At 64.0% G+C, this 14,243-nt stretch overlaps 1 protein-coding gene across 4 annotated transcripts; it reads right to left on the bottom strand.

The window, feature by feature from the left end:
* Positions 1 to 4,491: 4,491 nt before the first annotated feature.
* PANX2 (pannexin 2) lies at positions 4,492 to 14,067 on the bottom strand. Of its 4 annotated transcripts, none has more exons than XM_063662669.1 (5): positions 13,803 to 13,868; positions 10,741 to 10,976; positions 9,331 to 9,381; positions 6,413 to 7,876; positions 4,492 to 5,885 (listed from the first exon to the last, which is right to left on the bottom strand). In XM_063662669.1, exons 4-5 carry the CDS (start codon positions 7,698 to 7,700, stop codon positions 5,542 to 5,544), a joined length of 1,632 nt encoding a protein of 543 aa, XP_063518739.1. In that variant the 5' UTR covers positions 7,701 to 7,876; positions 9,331 to 9,381; positions 10,741 to 10,976; positions 13,803 to 13,868; the 3' UTR covers positions 4,492 to 5,541. The 4 variants fall into 4 exon arrangements, with proteins under 4 accessions (XP_063518739.1, XP_063518740.1, XP_063518738.1 ...); XM_063662670.1 differs by having other exon boundaries at positions 10,741 to 10,994; positions 13,803 to 13,861; XM_063662668.1 differs by lacking the exon at positions 10,741 to 10,976 and having other exon boundaries at positions 13,803 to 13,927.
* Positions 14,068 to 14,243: the final 176 nt, after the last annotated feature.

The following is a 14,243-nucleotide window of genomic DNA, read 5'->3' as shown; positions in this document are numbered from 1 at the left end:
GGCTGCATGCGCGGACCCCACAGCCAGCTCCCCGAAGCTCTGCGCCCACCTCTACGGCCATGCCCCAGCCAAAGGATCAGGTCCTTGGAGCGGGGCCTGCCCTGGGGCCAGGACTCTAGTCACCGGGGGAGGGCTGCTGTGTCTTCCTGCCAGGCACTGATGAGTTAGTTGGGGAAAGGGGCCAGGTGGGGCCCAGCTGGGGAACCGTTTTTAGAAGAGGGAGGAGGGCGCACCTCTCTACTCGAGTGCCCTAGGACCAGCTACTCTCTGGAGCCAGGGGGAGGACCTCAGTGAGGGCTGCGCCGCGCAGGAACCTTCAGGGAGCCTGGAAGGCTGACCCAACAGGCCTGGGGTTGGGGGAGTCCAACGCAGAGCCCGGGCCTGGTCTGGGTCTGCCTGAGGCCGTCCGCCAGGACTCTGTGCTGGGGAGTCTGCTTCCTTCCAGGCTCCAGGAAAGGAGGCCTCGGCCCCAGCCCCAGGTTCTGAGGAGCTGCCCCGGCTCGGGTGGCCTGCAGGGGTCCCCTCAGGTCCCCGGCCCTGAGTCTGCCAGTGGTCCTCCCGGGGTGGGGCGGGTGGGTGAAAATGCCTGTCCACACAGCAGCAGGCTGGGCTGGCTGCCCACTGAGCATTCTTACACAAGAGGCACCGCCCCCTCCTATAGCTTCCTGGTCCCCAAACGGCCAGGCCTGGCCTTACAGACTCCTCTGTCCTCCTTGGTGAAGGACACTCACTTTGGGCCCTAGGGCCTCTGGCTCACATCCTCTCCATTGATTCTCATTGTTCGCTGCCTTTGTGGTCATTCTGCCTTTCTGACCATCTCGGCCACATCCTCACAGGAGGGCAGCGGGTGGCAGTGGCCCCGGCTCCACCTCACCCATTTCTCAGTGCTGAGCTGGTGCGGAGGGAAGATCCCTGGCCTGGGTTCTCAGTCCTGGCGGTCTGGGACGGGTGCGAGGTCCTCCCGGAGCCCCTCCTTCTCCACAAGAGGGACGGTGCTGTCCACCTGCCAGGCTTGCTTATGCTCAGAGAGGGGGAGGGGCAGGAGGGGACACTATTTCAAACCAACACTGGCCCCCAGGCTGCAGAACGACCCTCTGACTCACCTGGGCAAGGTGGCCAGTCGGGGAGGGGAGGGTGTCCGAGATCCCAGCCCCCGGTGGGCAGCAGACAGTGGAGAAGCAGAACTGCCCTCCGATCCGGCTGGGGTCCCCTGCAGGGCTGCACTAGGCTGTGAGGGGCCAGAAGCAGAAAAGGGGGAGACTGAGTCCTCGGGGAGTGTGCTGGGGAAACTGAGGCAGGACCTCAGCCACAGGCCCTGGGCCACCACCCTACATTTCAGGCTGGGCTTGTCTTCTAAAGTTCTGCTCCCAAGCCTGCTTTTCTCCAGGCAGGCTCTGTCCCTTCCGCCGTGGGGGGCAGGCTGGGTTGCCTTGGAAAGAAGGTCAGGTGGAGGTGGAGGACGTGTACCCTGGGGTGCCAGAGCTTTTGAGTCCCCGACCCCGGGGGGCTGGCCATGTGGATGCCCTGTTCATGGAGCAGCCAGAGGAGGGTTTCTTGAGGTACCCTGGGGGGAGTGAGGAGGAGTCCTAGGGAGGGTGGGGGCCCTCAGGAACAGAAACAAACTGTGTGAAGCCGTTTGTGCTGGGAGGGACCGTCTTGGTCCCCAGCTGGCTTTGTCCTCAAGGGGTGGACCTTGAGGAAGGGCCAAGTCCCATTCGGAGCAGAGTGACAGATCCCACAGAAGCAGGCGTTGGGGCAAGGGGAGGGAGGGAGCCCTGTGGGGGAAGGCGGTTAGGGCCGGTTCAGCCCTGACCCAGTGCCAAGGGTGAGCGTCACCCTTTCAGGCCTCTGCCCGCCTGCCTCTAGGAACGTGGCACAGCTGGCAAGGACACAGCCAGAGGAACAGGTCTGGGGATAAGGTGGTGACGTCCCCTGGGAGAGGCGGGAGCCAGCGTCTCACTGTAGGACGGACACCAGCTCCCCAGCACGGGCCACGTGGAGGGAGGGCCAACTCTAGCACAGGGCAGGGTGCTCACTTGAGGCACGAACCTCTTTCCAGACAGGAGTTGGTTTCACACCTCCTGCCGGGCCGAGGCCCACAGGCGGGGGATAGGCAGCGTGGCTGCTGCCCGTGGGCCTGGTCACATTGAAGACTCCAGGTGGCTCCACCTGAGGCCTCCTGTGTCCCCCGGCTCAGCTCAAGCCCCACCTCGGCCTAGACGTTTTCTGGGCAGCGACAGCTCCTCTCACAAGCTGGGAGGCAGGGCCTGCGGGACTCAGCACCACCCAGACTGGCTGCGCCCAAGGACTACTGGACATCTCCCTATATGAGCCTAGCCATGCGGGACGCCGGGTGGCTGCTGGGGCAGAGAGGACAGGTGCAGGTGGGCGGGGTGCACGTGTGAGGGTGAGGAGGGTCCCCAGCCCCAGCTGGAGAGCAGCAAGGACGCCCATGGCAAACGCTACCTCTGGAGGCCACCATCCCTCGGGTCTCCTCAGCTGCCATGTGCTGCCCACCCTCACCACTGAGCTGGTCTGTGGGTGCAGGACCAAGGCGATGCTGTCAAGGCCCAGGGCTCAGCCCTCCCCGCACAACCAGGCTGGCCTGGGCCGGAATCTGTGGGCACTGGGTCCCTCTCCTGGACGTGGGAATGCTGGGAACATGGGCATGCAGGCTGGGGAGGTGTCCTGAGTTAGGTGAGCGTGAAGAACTGCTACTTTTTTCTTTTTTGAGACAGAATCTTGCTGTCACCCATGCTGCTGGAATGCAGTGTGATCTTGGCTCACTGCAACCTCCGCCTTCTGGGTTCCAGCGATTCTCCTGCCTCAGCCTCCCGAGTAGCTGGGATTACAGGTGCACGCCACCATGCCTGGCTAATTTTTGTATTTTTAGTAGAGACAGGGCGTCACCATGTTGGCCAGGCTGGTCTCAAACTCCTGACTTCATGATCCGCCCACCTTGGCCTCCCAAAGTGCTGGGATTACAGGTGTGAGCCACCACACCCGGCCAAACTGTGCCTTTTATTTTCTGCTTTGTTGCTTTGACCTCTGGGGCCTTGCTGGCCCTGGTGAGACGCCTCTCCTAGGGCTCACCGATTCGTCAGCAAACAACTTCCTGTGCAAGCTCCTGCGTCCAGGGCCCACACCCCCTCCAGGCCTCCTCTGTGGGCTCTCACACCCTAGGCCCTGTCCCCCTGCTCTTGTCACCCTGGGCTATGCACCTGGCAGCCAGGGACAGCCTCTGCCCAGTACCCACCAGGGTGTCCACTCTGGAGTCCCGAGCCTGCGCCCCACCCCCCGCCCATTCCTTTGGTGAAGCCACAGTGAAGAGTCTGCCCACGCTTCCCCCCATTGCCTATGTCTGCGACGAGCCCAGTGGCCTCCTGCGTGGCCCTGGGTGGCACGCGGTGCCCCTCCTTTGGGGATCTGAGTAAATTTTTAATTTTTTTTAGAGACAGGGTCTTGCGGTGTCGCCCAGGCTGGAGTGCAGTCACGCAATCACGGCTCACTGCAGCCTCGAATGCCGTCCTCAAGCGATCCTCCCGCCTCAGCCTCCCAAAGCACTGGGATGACAGGCGTACGCCCCGGCGCCTGGCCAGCTCTTTTAATGGCAAGAGGCCTCGCCAGCCCAGAAGAGTATAAAAACCTCTGTTTTAACGTGGAGGGCGGGATGCACCCTCCAGCTTGTGTCCCTGTGTGTCTCACACCAGGCCCTGGCTGTGGGGGCCACACCCTGGATAGACCCTTCCTCTTGACTCCTGGGAACCTGGGGAGCCCGGCCCTGCTCACTCACGGCTGCTCCAGGAGGGGCCTGGCGATGGGGCTCCCAGGAAGCCCAGGCCAGGTGGCAGGTGGGCCCGCTCTGATCTCAGCCGAGCCCACCCTTGCAATTAGTGGCCTACACCCCCAATCCCACTCCAGTCCCTGCGGGGTTCTGGCCTAGCTTCCCAACCACCTGTCTTCAAGGAGCCTCTGTTCAGACTCTCAGGGTCACCCGCCGGGGTCTACAGGGCACGCGGCTCCATGGTGCACCCACGGGACCAGCCTTGTTCCATGGAGTCCTGGGCCCACAAAGGCACCTGCTGAGGACCTCTGTGTTGTTTTGAGCAACCCAGACCACACTGAGGGTGCCTCCTCCAGGAGGCCTTCCTGGATCCTGCCAGCTCTCTGTTCTCCTAGAGGGTGCGTCACCCTCCCCCTCCTCACTCCCCTGTAGGAGCAGGAAGACTAAGGGGGTTGTGCATTCGTCTCCCCAGCCTGTGTGCCCCAGGACTTCAGGCCACAGCTGAATCGCCTCTGTGCCCACAGCCTGAGTCCAGGGCATGTCCTGCTCCAAGGGTGACACCCACTGTGGGTGCAGAGGGGCCCCTCGTCACGCTTCTGAAGGCGGCCCCTGCCCCACATCCCCCAGCACCCCCACGCATGGTGCCGAGTCAGGGGATGGGCGTGGAGGGAGGCGAAGTCCCCGGCGGAGCACAGGTGATTATCAGAATAATATTTATTGATATGCTCGGTGCTACCTTGTTAATTCTGCAGGACATGGCCTCCATGGCTGAGGTATCCGGGGTGGGACCAGCCGGGTGCCGGCCGGGGCTCCCACAGGAAGCCATGTGGCCTCAGCCGCGGCGGGGGGCCCGGGTGGGGGACGTGGTTATTGCGTTGGGCTCCTTCACTCCTCATACATGGGCCATGCGCTGGCGTGCACTCATGCACTCACCCGCCTCCTCACACTCACACACTCCCACCCAAGCTGGCACCACACCCTCTGTGCACAGGCACACACGTGCATACTCGTGCATACACACCCGCTCGCTCACGCCCACCTCTGCTTATGCCCGTTCACACACACACCATCCTGCTTTAAACCCATCCTGTCTCCTGATGATAAATATGCTTGTTCGCTACAGCAGTCTTAGTAAAATAAAATGTATGTCAGGCGACAAGGAGAAAGTGCACGTTGATCTTTGACCCGAGGGTGGACCTCGGTCCCTCCCACCCGAGGGCATCAGGTCCCTGCAGGGGGTGACCCCTGAGCATGTGACCCCATGGGTGTGGCCACCTCACTGGTGGGACTGGCCCCACCTTCCTTTTCCCTGGCTCTGGGCTGGGGGAGCTGGGCTCCCCCACACACCACAGCCCGGGGCCAGGACGAAATGGGGCTGGGGGAGCTGGGCTGTCTCGCCACAGCCCGGGGCCAGGACGAAATGGACTAAAAAAATAAACTCTTCACCTCACGGCCCCCACCCACGTCTGGACACCTGATGCAGGAGCATGGGAGGCGGGCTTCAGCCTTCCTGGCCACCGGCTCCACGGGGCCACCTTTCCCCACCCCAGCCAGTGCCTGGCGATGCCGTCCGGGCGGGTTCCCCTGTCGAGCGCGTGGGGGTGAAGGCCCCAGGCATGCGGACAGAGGTTGGGGATGCGGGCAGTGCTGGCGAAGCAGAGGCCACGTCCACGCAGGGCTGGCGTCCACTGGGAGGCTGGCCAGGCCACACCACACTCACACAGAGGGGCTCTCAGCGGCCTGGACGGTGCCATCCCTCAAAACTCCACAGTACTCACGACCGTTCTCGGCTCGTCGAAGTTGGCGATGAGGATCTGCTGTGAGGCAGGGATGGCGATGAGGTCCCCCACGTCCTGCGGCAGGCGGGGGCCCCCTTCCTCCTCCTCCCGGGCCTCGTACAGCGTGTTGATGTGCAGCAGCGGGTGTGTGGCGTTTCGGCTCAGGATGGTGAGGGCCTCCGCCTTGCCCAGGCTGGCTGGTGTCAGAGGGGTCACAGCAGGGGCGGCGGGAGGTGAGCGGACGTGGAACGGGCCCCCCGAGGGAAGCCCTGCCCGGGATGGCTCTGCGGGGTACGGGATTTCCTTCTCGGGGAGCGGAGCATCTGCAAACAGCCAAGAGCACAGACCTCTCACACCATCCGCCGCTGCGCCCCCCCCGCCAGCGCCCACCCAGTGCAGGCTGGCGGGGGAGCAGGGCTCACGGTTCTGAAGTGCCCTGGAGACGCTGGGCCTGGACACCCCTGCACACAGCAGTTGGCCTGGGAACATCCCCCGCCCCACTGTCCCGGAGCCGCAGTGCCATCGGTGGAACTTCCTCACCCGAGGAACTTGGCTCCACCACGCACGCGGAGCTCCAGGAAGCTGACCAGGAGCACGTCCCTCCCAGCCTGCATCCTCCCCACCTGCCTCCCGAGGGGTCTCCAGGGCCGCCCCTGGCCTGAGGCTCACCTTGACAGTGAGTCCGTTTGATGGAGCCGGTTCAAACCTCGGCCTCCTCCCTTCCCCCTTTGAGGGGGGCTCAAGCCAGGCCCCCTCCCTTCCCTAGCACCCTGGGCAGGCTCCCGTGGGCCGCTGGGGCTGTGGGAGCCTCTCCCCATCCCCCGTCCCCGGTCTCCGGCCCGGCCCCTACCTTTGGTGGGCGCCGGGGCCAGGCCCAGCCCACAGTCCTCCGCCTGGGACAGGAAGCTCCCCTCCTGGCTCCGGGAGGCGGGCAGGGCGGCGGGCACCGCCTCGGGCTTGGCCTTCTTGGTGCCGAGGATGTAGGGGTGCACGTCCAGGGAGAAGTGGCGCGCGTGCTTCTTGTCGGGGGCGGGCGGCGGGGCGGGGGCGGGGGCAGGGCCCGGGCCTGGGTCGCACCCTCCGCCCTTGTAGTGGTGGGTGGAGCGGTCCAGCAGCGGCGCGATCAGCGTGTCCGTGGCCGTCTTCCTGCGCGCGGGCTTCGGCTTCTCCGCCTTGCTGTTCTCCACGCGCATGATGGCCAGCGGCTCCTTGAAGGGCTGCGGCAGCGGGTTGCTGGTGGGGATCCACTTCATCTTCTTGCGCGGCCGCTTGACCACGGGCGGCTCCGCGGCGCCGTCGGGCTCGGCGGGGTTGGCGCTGGGGTCCACGGTCTGCACCCCCGAGTCGCGCACCGTGGGGGTGGCGTCGTGGTTGGACTGCGCCAGCGCCGCCAGCAGCTGCCGGACCACGTTGTCGTACATGAGGTCGCTCTCGTTGGTGATGAAGTCCAGCCGGTTGAGCGACTTGATGTGGTCGCGGTTCTCGTTGCAGAACATGGCCAGGATGTTGATGTCGCAGAACTGCGAGCGGCGCCACTGCCGGCGCGTCTTGATGCCCACCTTGTGCAGCTTGTCGAAGATGAAGTTGCTCTTGCGGAAGATGAAGAGATGGATGAGGTTGACGAGGATGATGAGGTTCATGACGCACAGCAGCACGATGTCCACGCCCGCGATGATGCGCTGCAGCTGCACGGACGGGAGCTTGCAGCTCACGCGCACTGCGGGCCCCGCACCTGCCGCCCCGTCCGGGGACGCGCCCAGCGCGCAGGTGAACTCGTTCTGCTTCTGCGTGGCGTAGTAGGTGCACAGGTAGGAGATGGGCACGGCGCTCAGCAGCAGGATCAGCACGTGCCGCGCCAGGTACAGCTTGGCCAGGAAGTTGCTGCGGCCGCGGCGCTCCAGGTACTTCTCGAACAGGTTCTGCTCCGGGCTCTTCTCCTTCTCCGCGTTCTCGATGATCTCGCGCTTCTCGCGCTCCGTGATGCCCGGGCCCTTGGACTGGATCTGCTTCTCGATCTTGGGCGCGCGGCCCTCGGCCGCACGGTGGTAACAGTTGTCGATCTCCTGCAGCAGGAAGTTGAGCTCGGAGGTGAGGCGCGTGGAGGCCAGGAACTCCCAGCCCAGTGCGGGCACGTACATGATGGCGGCGAAGGCCAGCAGCGCGTAGGGCAGGAACTTGTGCTCAAACAGCGACGGCCACAGGCTGGCGTCCACGCCGGGCAGCGCGTCCCGCAGCTCCGTCCAGCAGTAGCCGCGGGCGTACAGCGCCTGGTCGCGCGTGAAGTTGTGCGGGGTGTAACAGTAAATGGGTTCCTCTGGGGGCAGAGAGGAGACACGGGCTGGGGCGCGGAGGCGGCACGGGCTGGGCTGAAGAAACCGGGCTGGACCTGACCACGTCCCTGCCGAACCCCTCCCAGGAGCCTCTCCAGCCTCCTCCCACACAGCACCTGCGGTTCCCCAGATGAACCCCACCCCCCCCCACCACGGTGGTGTGGGGGTCCCGCCCTGACTACCCCCACGAGGTCAGCTGCGGGGCACCTGCAGGCAGAAGCCATGACCACCTGCGAAACCACCTGAGCCATGTGCCTCTCCAAATGTCACAAAGCCTGTGTGCACAAGGGGAAACCAAATCCCAGAGAGGGCCAAGGCAGGCCGGGACTCCCAGCCAGGGTCCTTCTATCCACACAGCTGGACCCAAACCAGGTCCCAGCCACAGGCCATGTACAGCCCGGGGCTCCCCTGGGAGGAAGGCGGTTGGCTCAGGCGCTGCTAGCTGGCAGGGTGGTTTCCACAGCACTGGGAAGGCAGCGTGGGTTCTACCCACCCTTGAGGATGAGTGGCGCCTCCCTAAGACCCACTGTTCTGGGGACTGGCCAGCCTTGGGACCCCAGACACCAGGTGGGGCTGGTTGGGGATGTCACCAGCTGGACTGTGGTATCTGCCGCTAAAATTGAAAAGAGGGAGTCCCTTGAACTGCAGGCAAATGGTGGTTACTGAACTCTGTGTTTTCCCTCAAGAGCCTGTCTCTGCCTGCAGGTGACAATGACACGAACAGCAGTGAAAGCGTTCAGGACACTCGCGCCTTGGCCCAGTGTGGGGTCTGAGCAGCTGGGATCTTGCTAACGTTTCCCAGGAAGGCTCAGTCAGAGCCTGGGGGCCTCCAGCCACCGTGCAGTCTGTCCAGGCTGAGCCCTTCACACAGCACAGGCGCCAGGGGCCCACACCAGCCTCAGCCTTGTCTCCCAGCCCCAAAAAGCAGCCCCAGGGCAGGGCCCACATCAGCACAATCCCCTCCCCACAGACCAGAAGCAACAGGGACAGGCCTGTCAGTCTGTGCCGAGGCCTGAATTAGGGACGGAAAGCGAGGCGGATTAGAGACTCTGCCCACTCTGGGAAGAGCGGCATTCACTGTTGATGCCCCACAGGGGCCCAGGGGCTGGGCATCTCCAGCCCTGAACCCGGCTCAGCAATGAGCCCCTCAGACCCCGCACGGAGCTCCCGGCTGCCATTATCACCACTGAGGCACATCTACCAGTCCAGACAGCCTGCTCAGGGAGGGTTCCCATGAGTCATCAGATCCCCCTGAGGGTCCTGGGGACTCTGGAGGGTTTGGGAGGGAGCCTGGGAAGAGGCAGGAAAAGCTGGGACCTGAGGCCCGAGTCCTCGGTGGGGACATCGAGCTGGAGATGAGCTGGGCTCAGAGAAGAGCAAACCGGACAAGGCAAAGGAATCCACTCTCTTGGTTGAGAAAATGGCATATTTTATTTACTTATGTTTTGTCCTCACAGCCAATCCCAGGAGCCAGAGAAGAGCGTCCACCCTGGGGAAGAGAACAGGGACAGGTTTGTGTCCCGTCCTGAGCTGGGCCCATCCCTGGCAGCCACCCTTGCTGGGCGTGTGTGGCCAACATGAGTGGGGAGACGCCCACTCCAGTGGGGCCGCAGGGAGATGGGAAGGAGGTCTCCTTGGCTCTGGGGCGGGGGTGGCCTGGCCTCCTCCAAGGTGGATGAAAGCAGGGGCCCCACACCGAGCCACATGTCTGGCGAGCTGCCCCCACTGTGCAGAGCCCCACTTGGACACGAACTCCTCACGCCTGTCACTGTCTCCCTGCTGGATGGCGGCAGCAAGGGGAAGACAAGTCCTGCTTGCCACTCCGACCTCAGTTTCCTCATCTGCTCAACCAAGGATACTGCCCTGACTCACTGCAGGTGAGCGGCCCGGCCCTTTGGGGGCCCCAAGGCATGTCCAGCAAGGCTTCCCTCCTCCCTGAACCCGCCGCACCTGCAGGGTACAGGGTGCTCCTGGCAGCCTCAGCAGGTCCTGACGGACTCAAAGCTGTGCTGGCAGCCGGGCCTCTCCCAGTGGATGCTGCCACAGCTTCTAGCAGGGGCTGCCAGGGCTGAGGGTGCTGGCCTGACTTGGGGTGGGGCAGCAGAGAGCAGTTGCTAAGCCCAAATCCATGGGCCCATCCCACACACAGCGACTGCTACAGGTCCTCTGTCCGAGGCCCTCCTCTGGGACTTCCCAGGGACAGTGGGACCCTGCCTGGACCAGTGCAGGTGTCCAAACGGGAGGCAGGAAGGCCTGGCCCATCTGACAGGGCAGACAGAGCCGCCGCCAGGGGCCCGTTTCTTGGAAGACACTGCTGTGTGGATCCCGGCCACGCCAGCTATGCCCCAAGAGAGGACACTGGCTTCCCAGCCAAGGAGCCTGTCCACACCCAGCCCTCAGAGCCCCAGTGACAATATCAGAGTTGGCAGCCAGGGGCCTGGTGCTGCCTGCAGCACCTCTGAGTGTGTGTCTGAATGCACCCCAACACGGCCCATATTCCCATATTCAGAATGCTGTCCCCAGGACTCTAGGCTAAAGCCCAGCCCTCCGGGCCCTCCCCTAGTCCTGCCCTTCCTCGGTTCTGCCATCCCAAAGCTCGTCTCCAGCCCACCCCTGCGATCTGGCCTGCACATGGCCCCAAGGTCCCCCCCAAGGGTGAAGCTGGGTCCCTCCCAACAGCCCTTCCCGCCCCTGTCCTCCCACCTCTCCAGGACAGCCTGGCTCTGTGCAGGCTCCTCCTGCCTGCTGGCCAAACCCTGTCTGGTCACCCCAGACCACTGCCGCATCCTGGAAGCCCTCAGCTGAGGCCAGGCCCTGGCCCTTCCCCGACTCCCCTGGCCTTACAGACCTCCACACGGGGTCTGCAGCGAGCAGAATCATGGCCCCCAAAGATGCCACGTCCCAACCCTGGAGCCTGTGGCGGTGTCACGTTTCCCGGTTCACGAGGACTTTGCAGACATGCCTAGGTTGGGGGTCTTGGTGGGCGGCAGTTGCGGGGTTCTTCTAAGAGGGTCAGAGTCAGAGGAGATGTGAGGACAGAAGCGGGGGCGGGAGAGAGGACGCCACGCAGCCACGCAGCCGGCTCTCAGGACGCAGGAAGGGCTGTAAGGCCAGGAATGTGGAGGCCTCTGGAGGCCAGAGAAGGCAGAAAGCTGGTTCCCCCCTGGAGCCAGCCCTGCTGACACCTTCGTTTTAGCCCCATGAGATTTGCATCTGGTTTCTGACTTGCAGGTTTGTTCCAGCAGCCACAGGAAGCTAATACTGGCGGTGGCTGCGCACCTGCTACATTCTCCACTTTCTGCAGGCTGAGGGGGGCCGATGCCCTTCCCCAGCTCACCTTGGAGACTCTGGGACTTGGCCCCCAACCTTCGAGGGTACCGCATCCTGAGACAGCAGCTGGCCACACGGGCCCTCAGGCCCAACCCTGCCCTTCAAGGATGCTGAGGCCAAAAAGAGGAACCAGCCCATAGGCTCCTGGGAGGGTGCTCGGGGGCAGAGCACTCGCTTCCTTTCCGTTTTAAAGAAGAAAGTTGGGCCGGGTGTAGTAGTTCACGCCTATAATCCCAGCACTTTGGGAGGCCGAGGTGGGCGGATCACTTGAGGTCAGGAGTTTGAGACCAGTCTGGCCAACATGGCAAAACCCCATCTCTACTAAAAATACAAAAAATGGGTCGGGCGCGGTGGCTCATGCCTGTAATCCCAGCACTTTGGGAGGCCGAGGCAAGCGGATCACGAGGTCAGGAGATTGAGACCATTCTGGCTAACACGGTGAAACCCCGTCTCTACTAAAAATACAAAAAATTAGCTGGGTGTGGTGGCGCGTGCCTGTAGTCCCAGCTACTCGGGAGGCTGAGGCAGGAGAATGGCGTGAACCCGGGAGGCGGAGCTTGCAGTGAGCCGAGATTGAGCCACCGCACTCCAGCCTGGGCGACAGAGCGAGACTCCGTCTCAAAAAAAAAAAAAAAAATACAAAAAATGAGCCAGGCGTGGTGGCGGGTGCCTGTAGTCCCAGCTACTTGGGAAGCTAAGGCAGGAGAATCGCTTGAACCCGGGAGGCAAAGGTCGCAGTGAGACGACATTGCACCACTGCGCTCCAGCGTGGATGACAGAGCGAGACTTTGTCTCAAAAAATAAAAAAAGCCGGGGGGAACAAAAAAGAAAAGGGCACAGTGGCTCACGCCTGTAGTCCCAGCACTTTGGGAAGCTGAGATGGGAGGATCACTTGAGCCCAGGAGTTCGAGACCAGCCTGGGGAACATGGCACAAAAATTAGCTGGGTGTGGTGTCGGATGCCTGTGGTCCCAGCTACTGGGGGCTCGGGGCTGAGGAAGGAGGAACACCTGAGCCCGAGAGGTGGAGGTTGCAGATTGCACCACTGCACTCCAGCCTGGGCGACATACCAAGACCGTGTCTCAAAAAAAAAAAAAAGAAATTTGGACACAGACAGAGAGGGAAGAAGCCCATGAGAAGACAGAGGCAGAGACGGGTGGTGCGGCCACGAGCCAAGGCGCCCAAGGATTAACAGCAGCACCAGAGGCTGAAGAGGCTGGAATGTCCCTCTCCTAGAGCCGGGAGGGAGCAGGGCCCTGCCGACACCTTGATTTTGGACTTTTGGCCTCCGGAACCATGAGAGATAAATGTCTGCTGTTTGAAACTGCCTAGTTTGCGGTACTTTGTTGCTACAAACACAGAGAACACACATGGTGCCTGGACACGCTGGGCCTGCCCCAAGGCCCCACCGCATGCCTGGGCTCCCTGCTCTGCAGAGTGTGCTGTGCACCCACCCCAGGGGTCCTCTAATCCCCAGTGTCTGGGCTCCAGTGTCGAAGAGGAGACCAGCAGAGGCCTCCTCCGCCCCTGGCTGGGATCAGACAGCCTGGCCAATGTCCACCCTCGGGCTTGGCGTCTCCAGGCCACAGGGACTCCTTAAGGCAAGGCACCTGAGAGATTTGGGAAGCGCCAGTGCTGAGGCAGGGTCTGCTGAGGTTTGGAGGCTGCAGAAGAGAGGGCCCCAGGGTCCCAACACCCCTCCCCGCTGCAGACTAGCACCTCTGGGCCACAGGCCAGGAGACCCTGATCCCCCTTGCCTTGGCCCAGACCCCACAGGAGGAAGTTCTCGGCTCCGCCTGTCTCGCCCCACTCCTTGGGGAGGGCAGAGGCACCAGGACCCCACCCCGCAGAGGCTCACAGGAAGGCTGGCTGCTCTGTCCATCTTCCTGCCTCGCCTGGGTGGCTTCAGGTGCCCCCACAGGTCCTGATCTAACTAGCCCGGGTCCCTGCCCTGGTCCAGCCCCCATCTCCCTGCAGGAGCTCCAGGCTCCCTGCTCTGACACGTGGCCCTGCCCCATGCTAGCCCCCCTGCTTCAAACCTTCGGAGCCTCCAGTGTCCCCGGAGAGGCTCGCCCCGCCTGAGGGGTGGAGGGCCTGGGCCTCTCAGAGACTCTCTCTACCCTCCTTCCACCCAAGTCCAGCCTGGGAACCCTGCCCGGCAGCTCCATCAGCCCCTGTAATCAGCTCTCTGCTGTCAACACCCATCCCGGCCTTTCCTGGTCCCCACCTGGCCACCCCGCATCCCCTCAGGCGCTGCTTGTGACATTCTCCAAACCAGACCCCGTGTCTCATGACATTTGGGACCCCCGGGTCCAGACAGGCCTAGTCCCACCCGCGGCCATGGACGGACGAATGGAAGGAAGAACAACAATAAAATAGAGACGCGGGGTCTGGGCGACCAGCGACCAGCGACACCTGCTAGGATGCGGGCGGCTGTGGAAGGTGCCTGGGACGCCGCGGACGCAGCCAGGCCACGGTGGGTGCGACTGGACGGAGCCGCCGGGGACGCGGGAAGCGCCAGCTCCCGGACACCTGCGGACGCCCCCCTGCCCACGCCCCGCGCCCCGGCCGCCGGCCTCACCTGCGAAGTTTTTGGTGAAGACCAGGGTGACCAGCAGGATGGGCACCAGCACGGTGCCGATGGTGACCACGCGGTCGAACGGCAGCTCCAGCTTCAGCTGCAGAAGCAGCGCGGCCAGCGCGCCCGCCTTGTCGTCCTGCGCGCCCGGCAGGATCAGCTCCCGCAGCTTCTCTCCCGCCAGCAGCGCGGTCGCCATGTCCGCCGACTGCTCCAGGAGGTGGTGCATGGGGGGCGGGGGGCGCGGCCCGGCGGGGGGCGCGGGCGGGGCGGGGGGCGCGGGGCGGGGCCCGGCGAGGGGGGCGCGGGTGGGAGGGGACGCGCGGCGCGGGGGCGGGGATCAGGGAGCGTGGGGGCGCGGGACGGGGACCGGGATGGGGACGCGGGGCGCGGGAGAGGGTGGCAGGGGACGCCGGGACCGGGCGGGGGGCTCCGGGGGATGGG

The sequence above is a fragment of the Pongo pygmaeus genome, chromosome 23 (assembly GCF_028885625.2).
Source record: "Pongo pygmaeus isolate AG05252 chromosome 23, NHGRI_mPonPyg2-v2.0_pri, whole genome shotgun sequence".
In the NCBI taxonomy this organism is placed as follows: Eukaryota; Metazoa; Chordata; class Mammalia; order Primates; family Hominidae; genus Pongo; species Pongo pygmaeus.
This window is presented reverse-complemented; position numbering and strand designations above follow the sequence as displayed.

What these genes read in the sequence shown, in the direction of transcription:
- PANX2 (XM_054470125.2), bottom strand. Translation starts at nt 14,028, where the DNA reads ATGCACCACCTCCTGGAGCAGTCGGCGGACATGGCGACCGCGCTGCTG. An exon ending in CTTCACCAAAAACTTCGCAG is followed by an intron (nt 7,877 to 13,802) that starts GTGAGGCCGGCG and finishes CTCTGCCCCCAG; the next exon opens with AGGAACCCATTTACTGTTAC. An exon ending in GGCCCCGGCGCCCACCAAAG is followed by an intron (nt 5,886 to 6,412) that starts GTAGGGGCCGGG and finishes GGCTGTTTGCAG; the next exon opens with ATGCTCCGCTCCCCGAGAAG.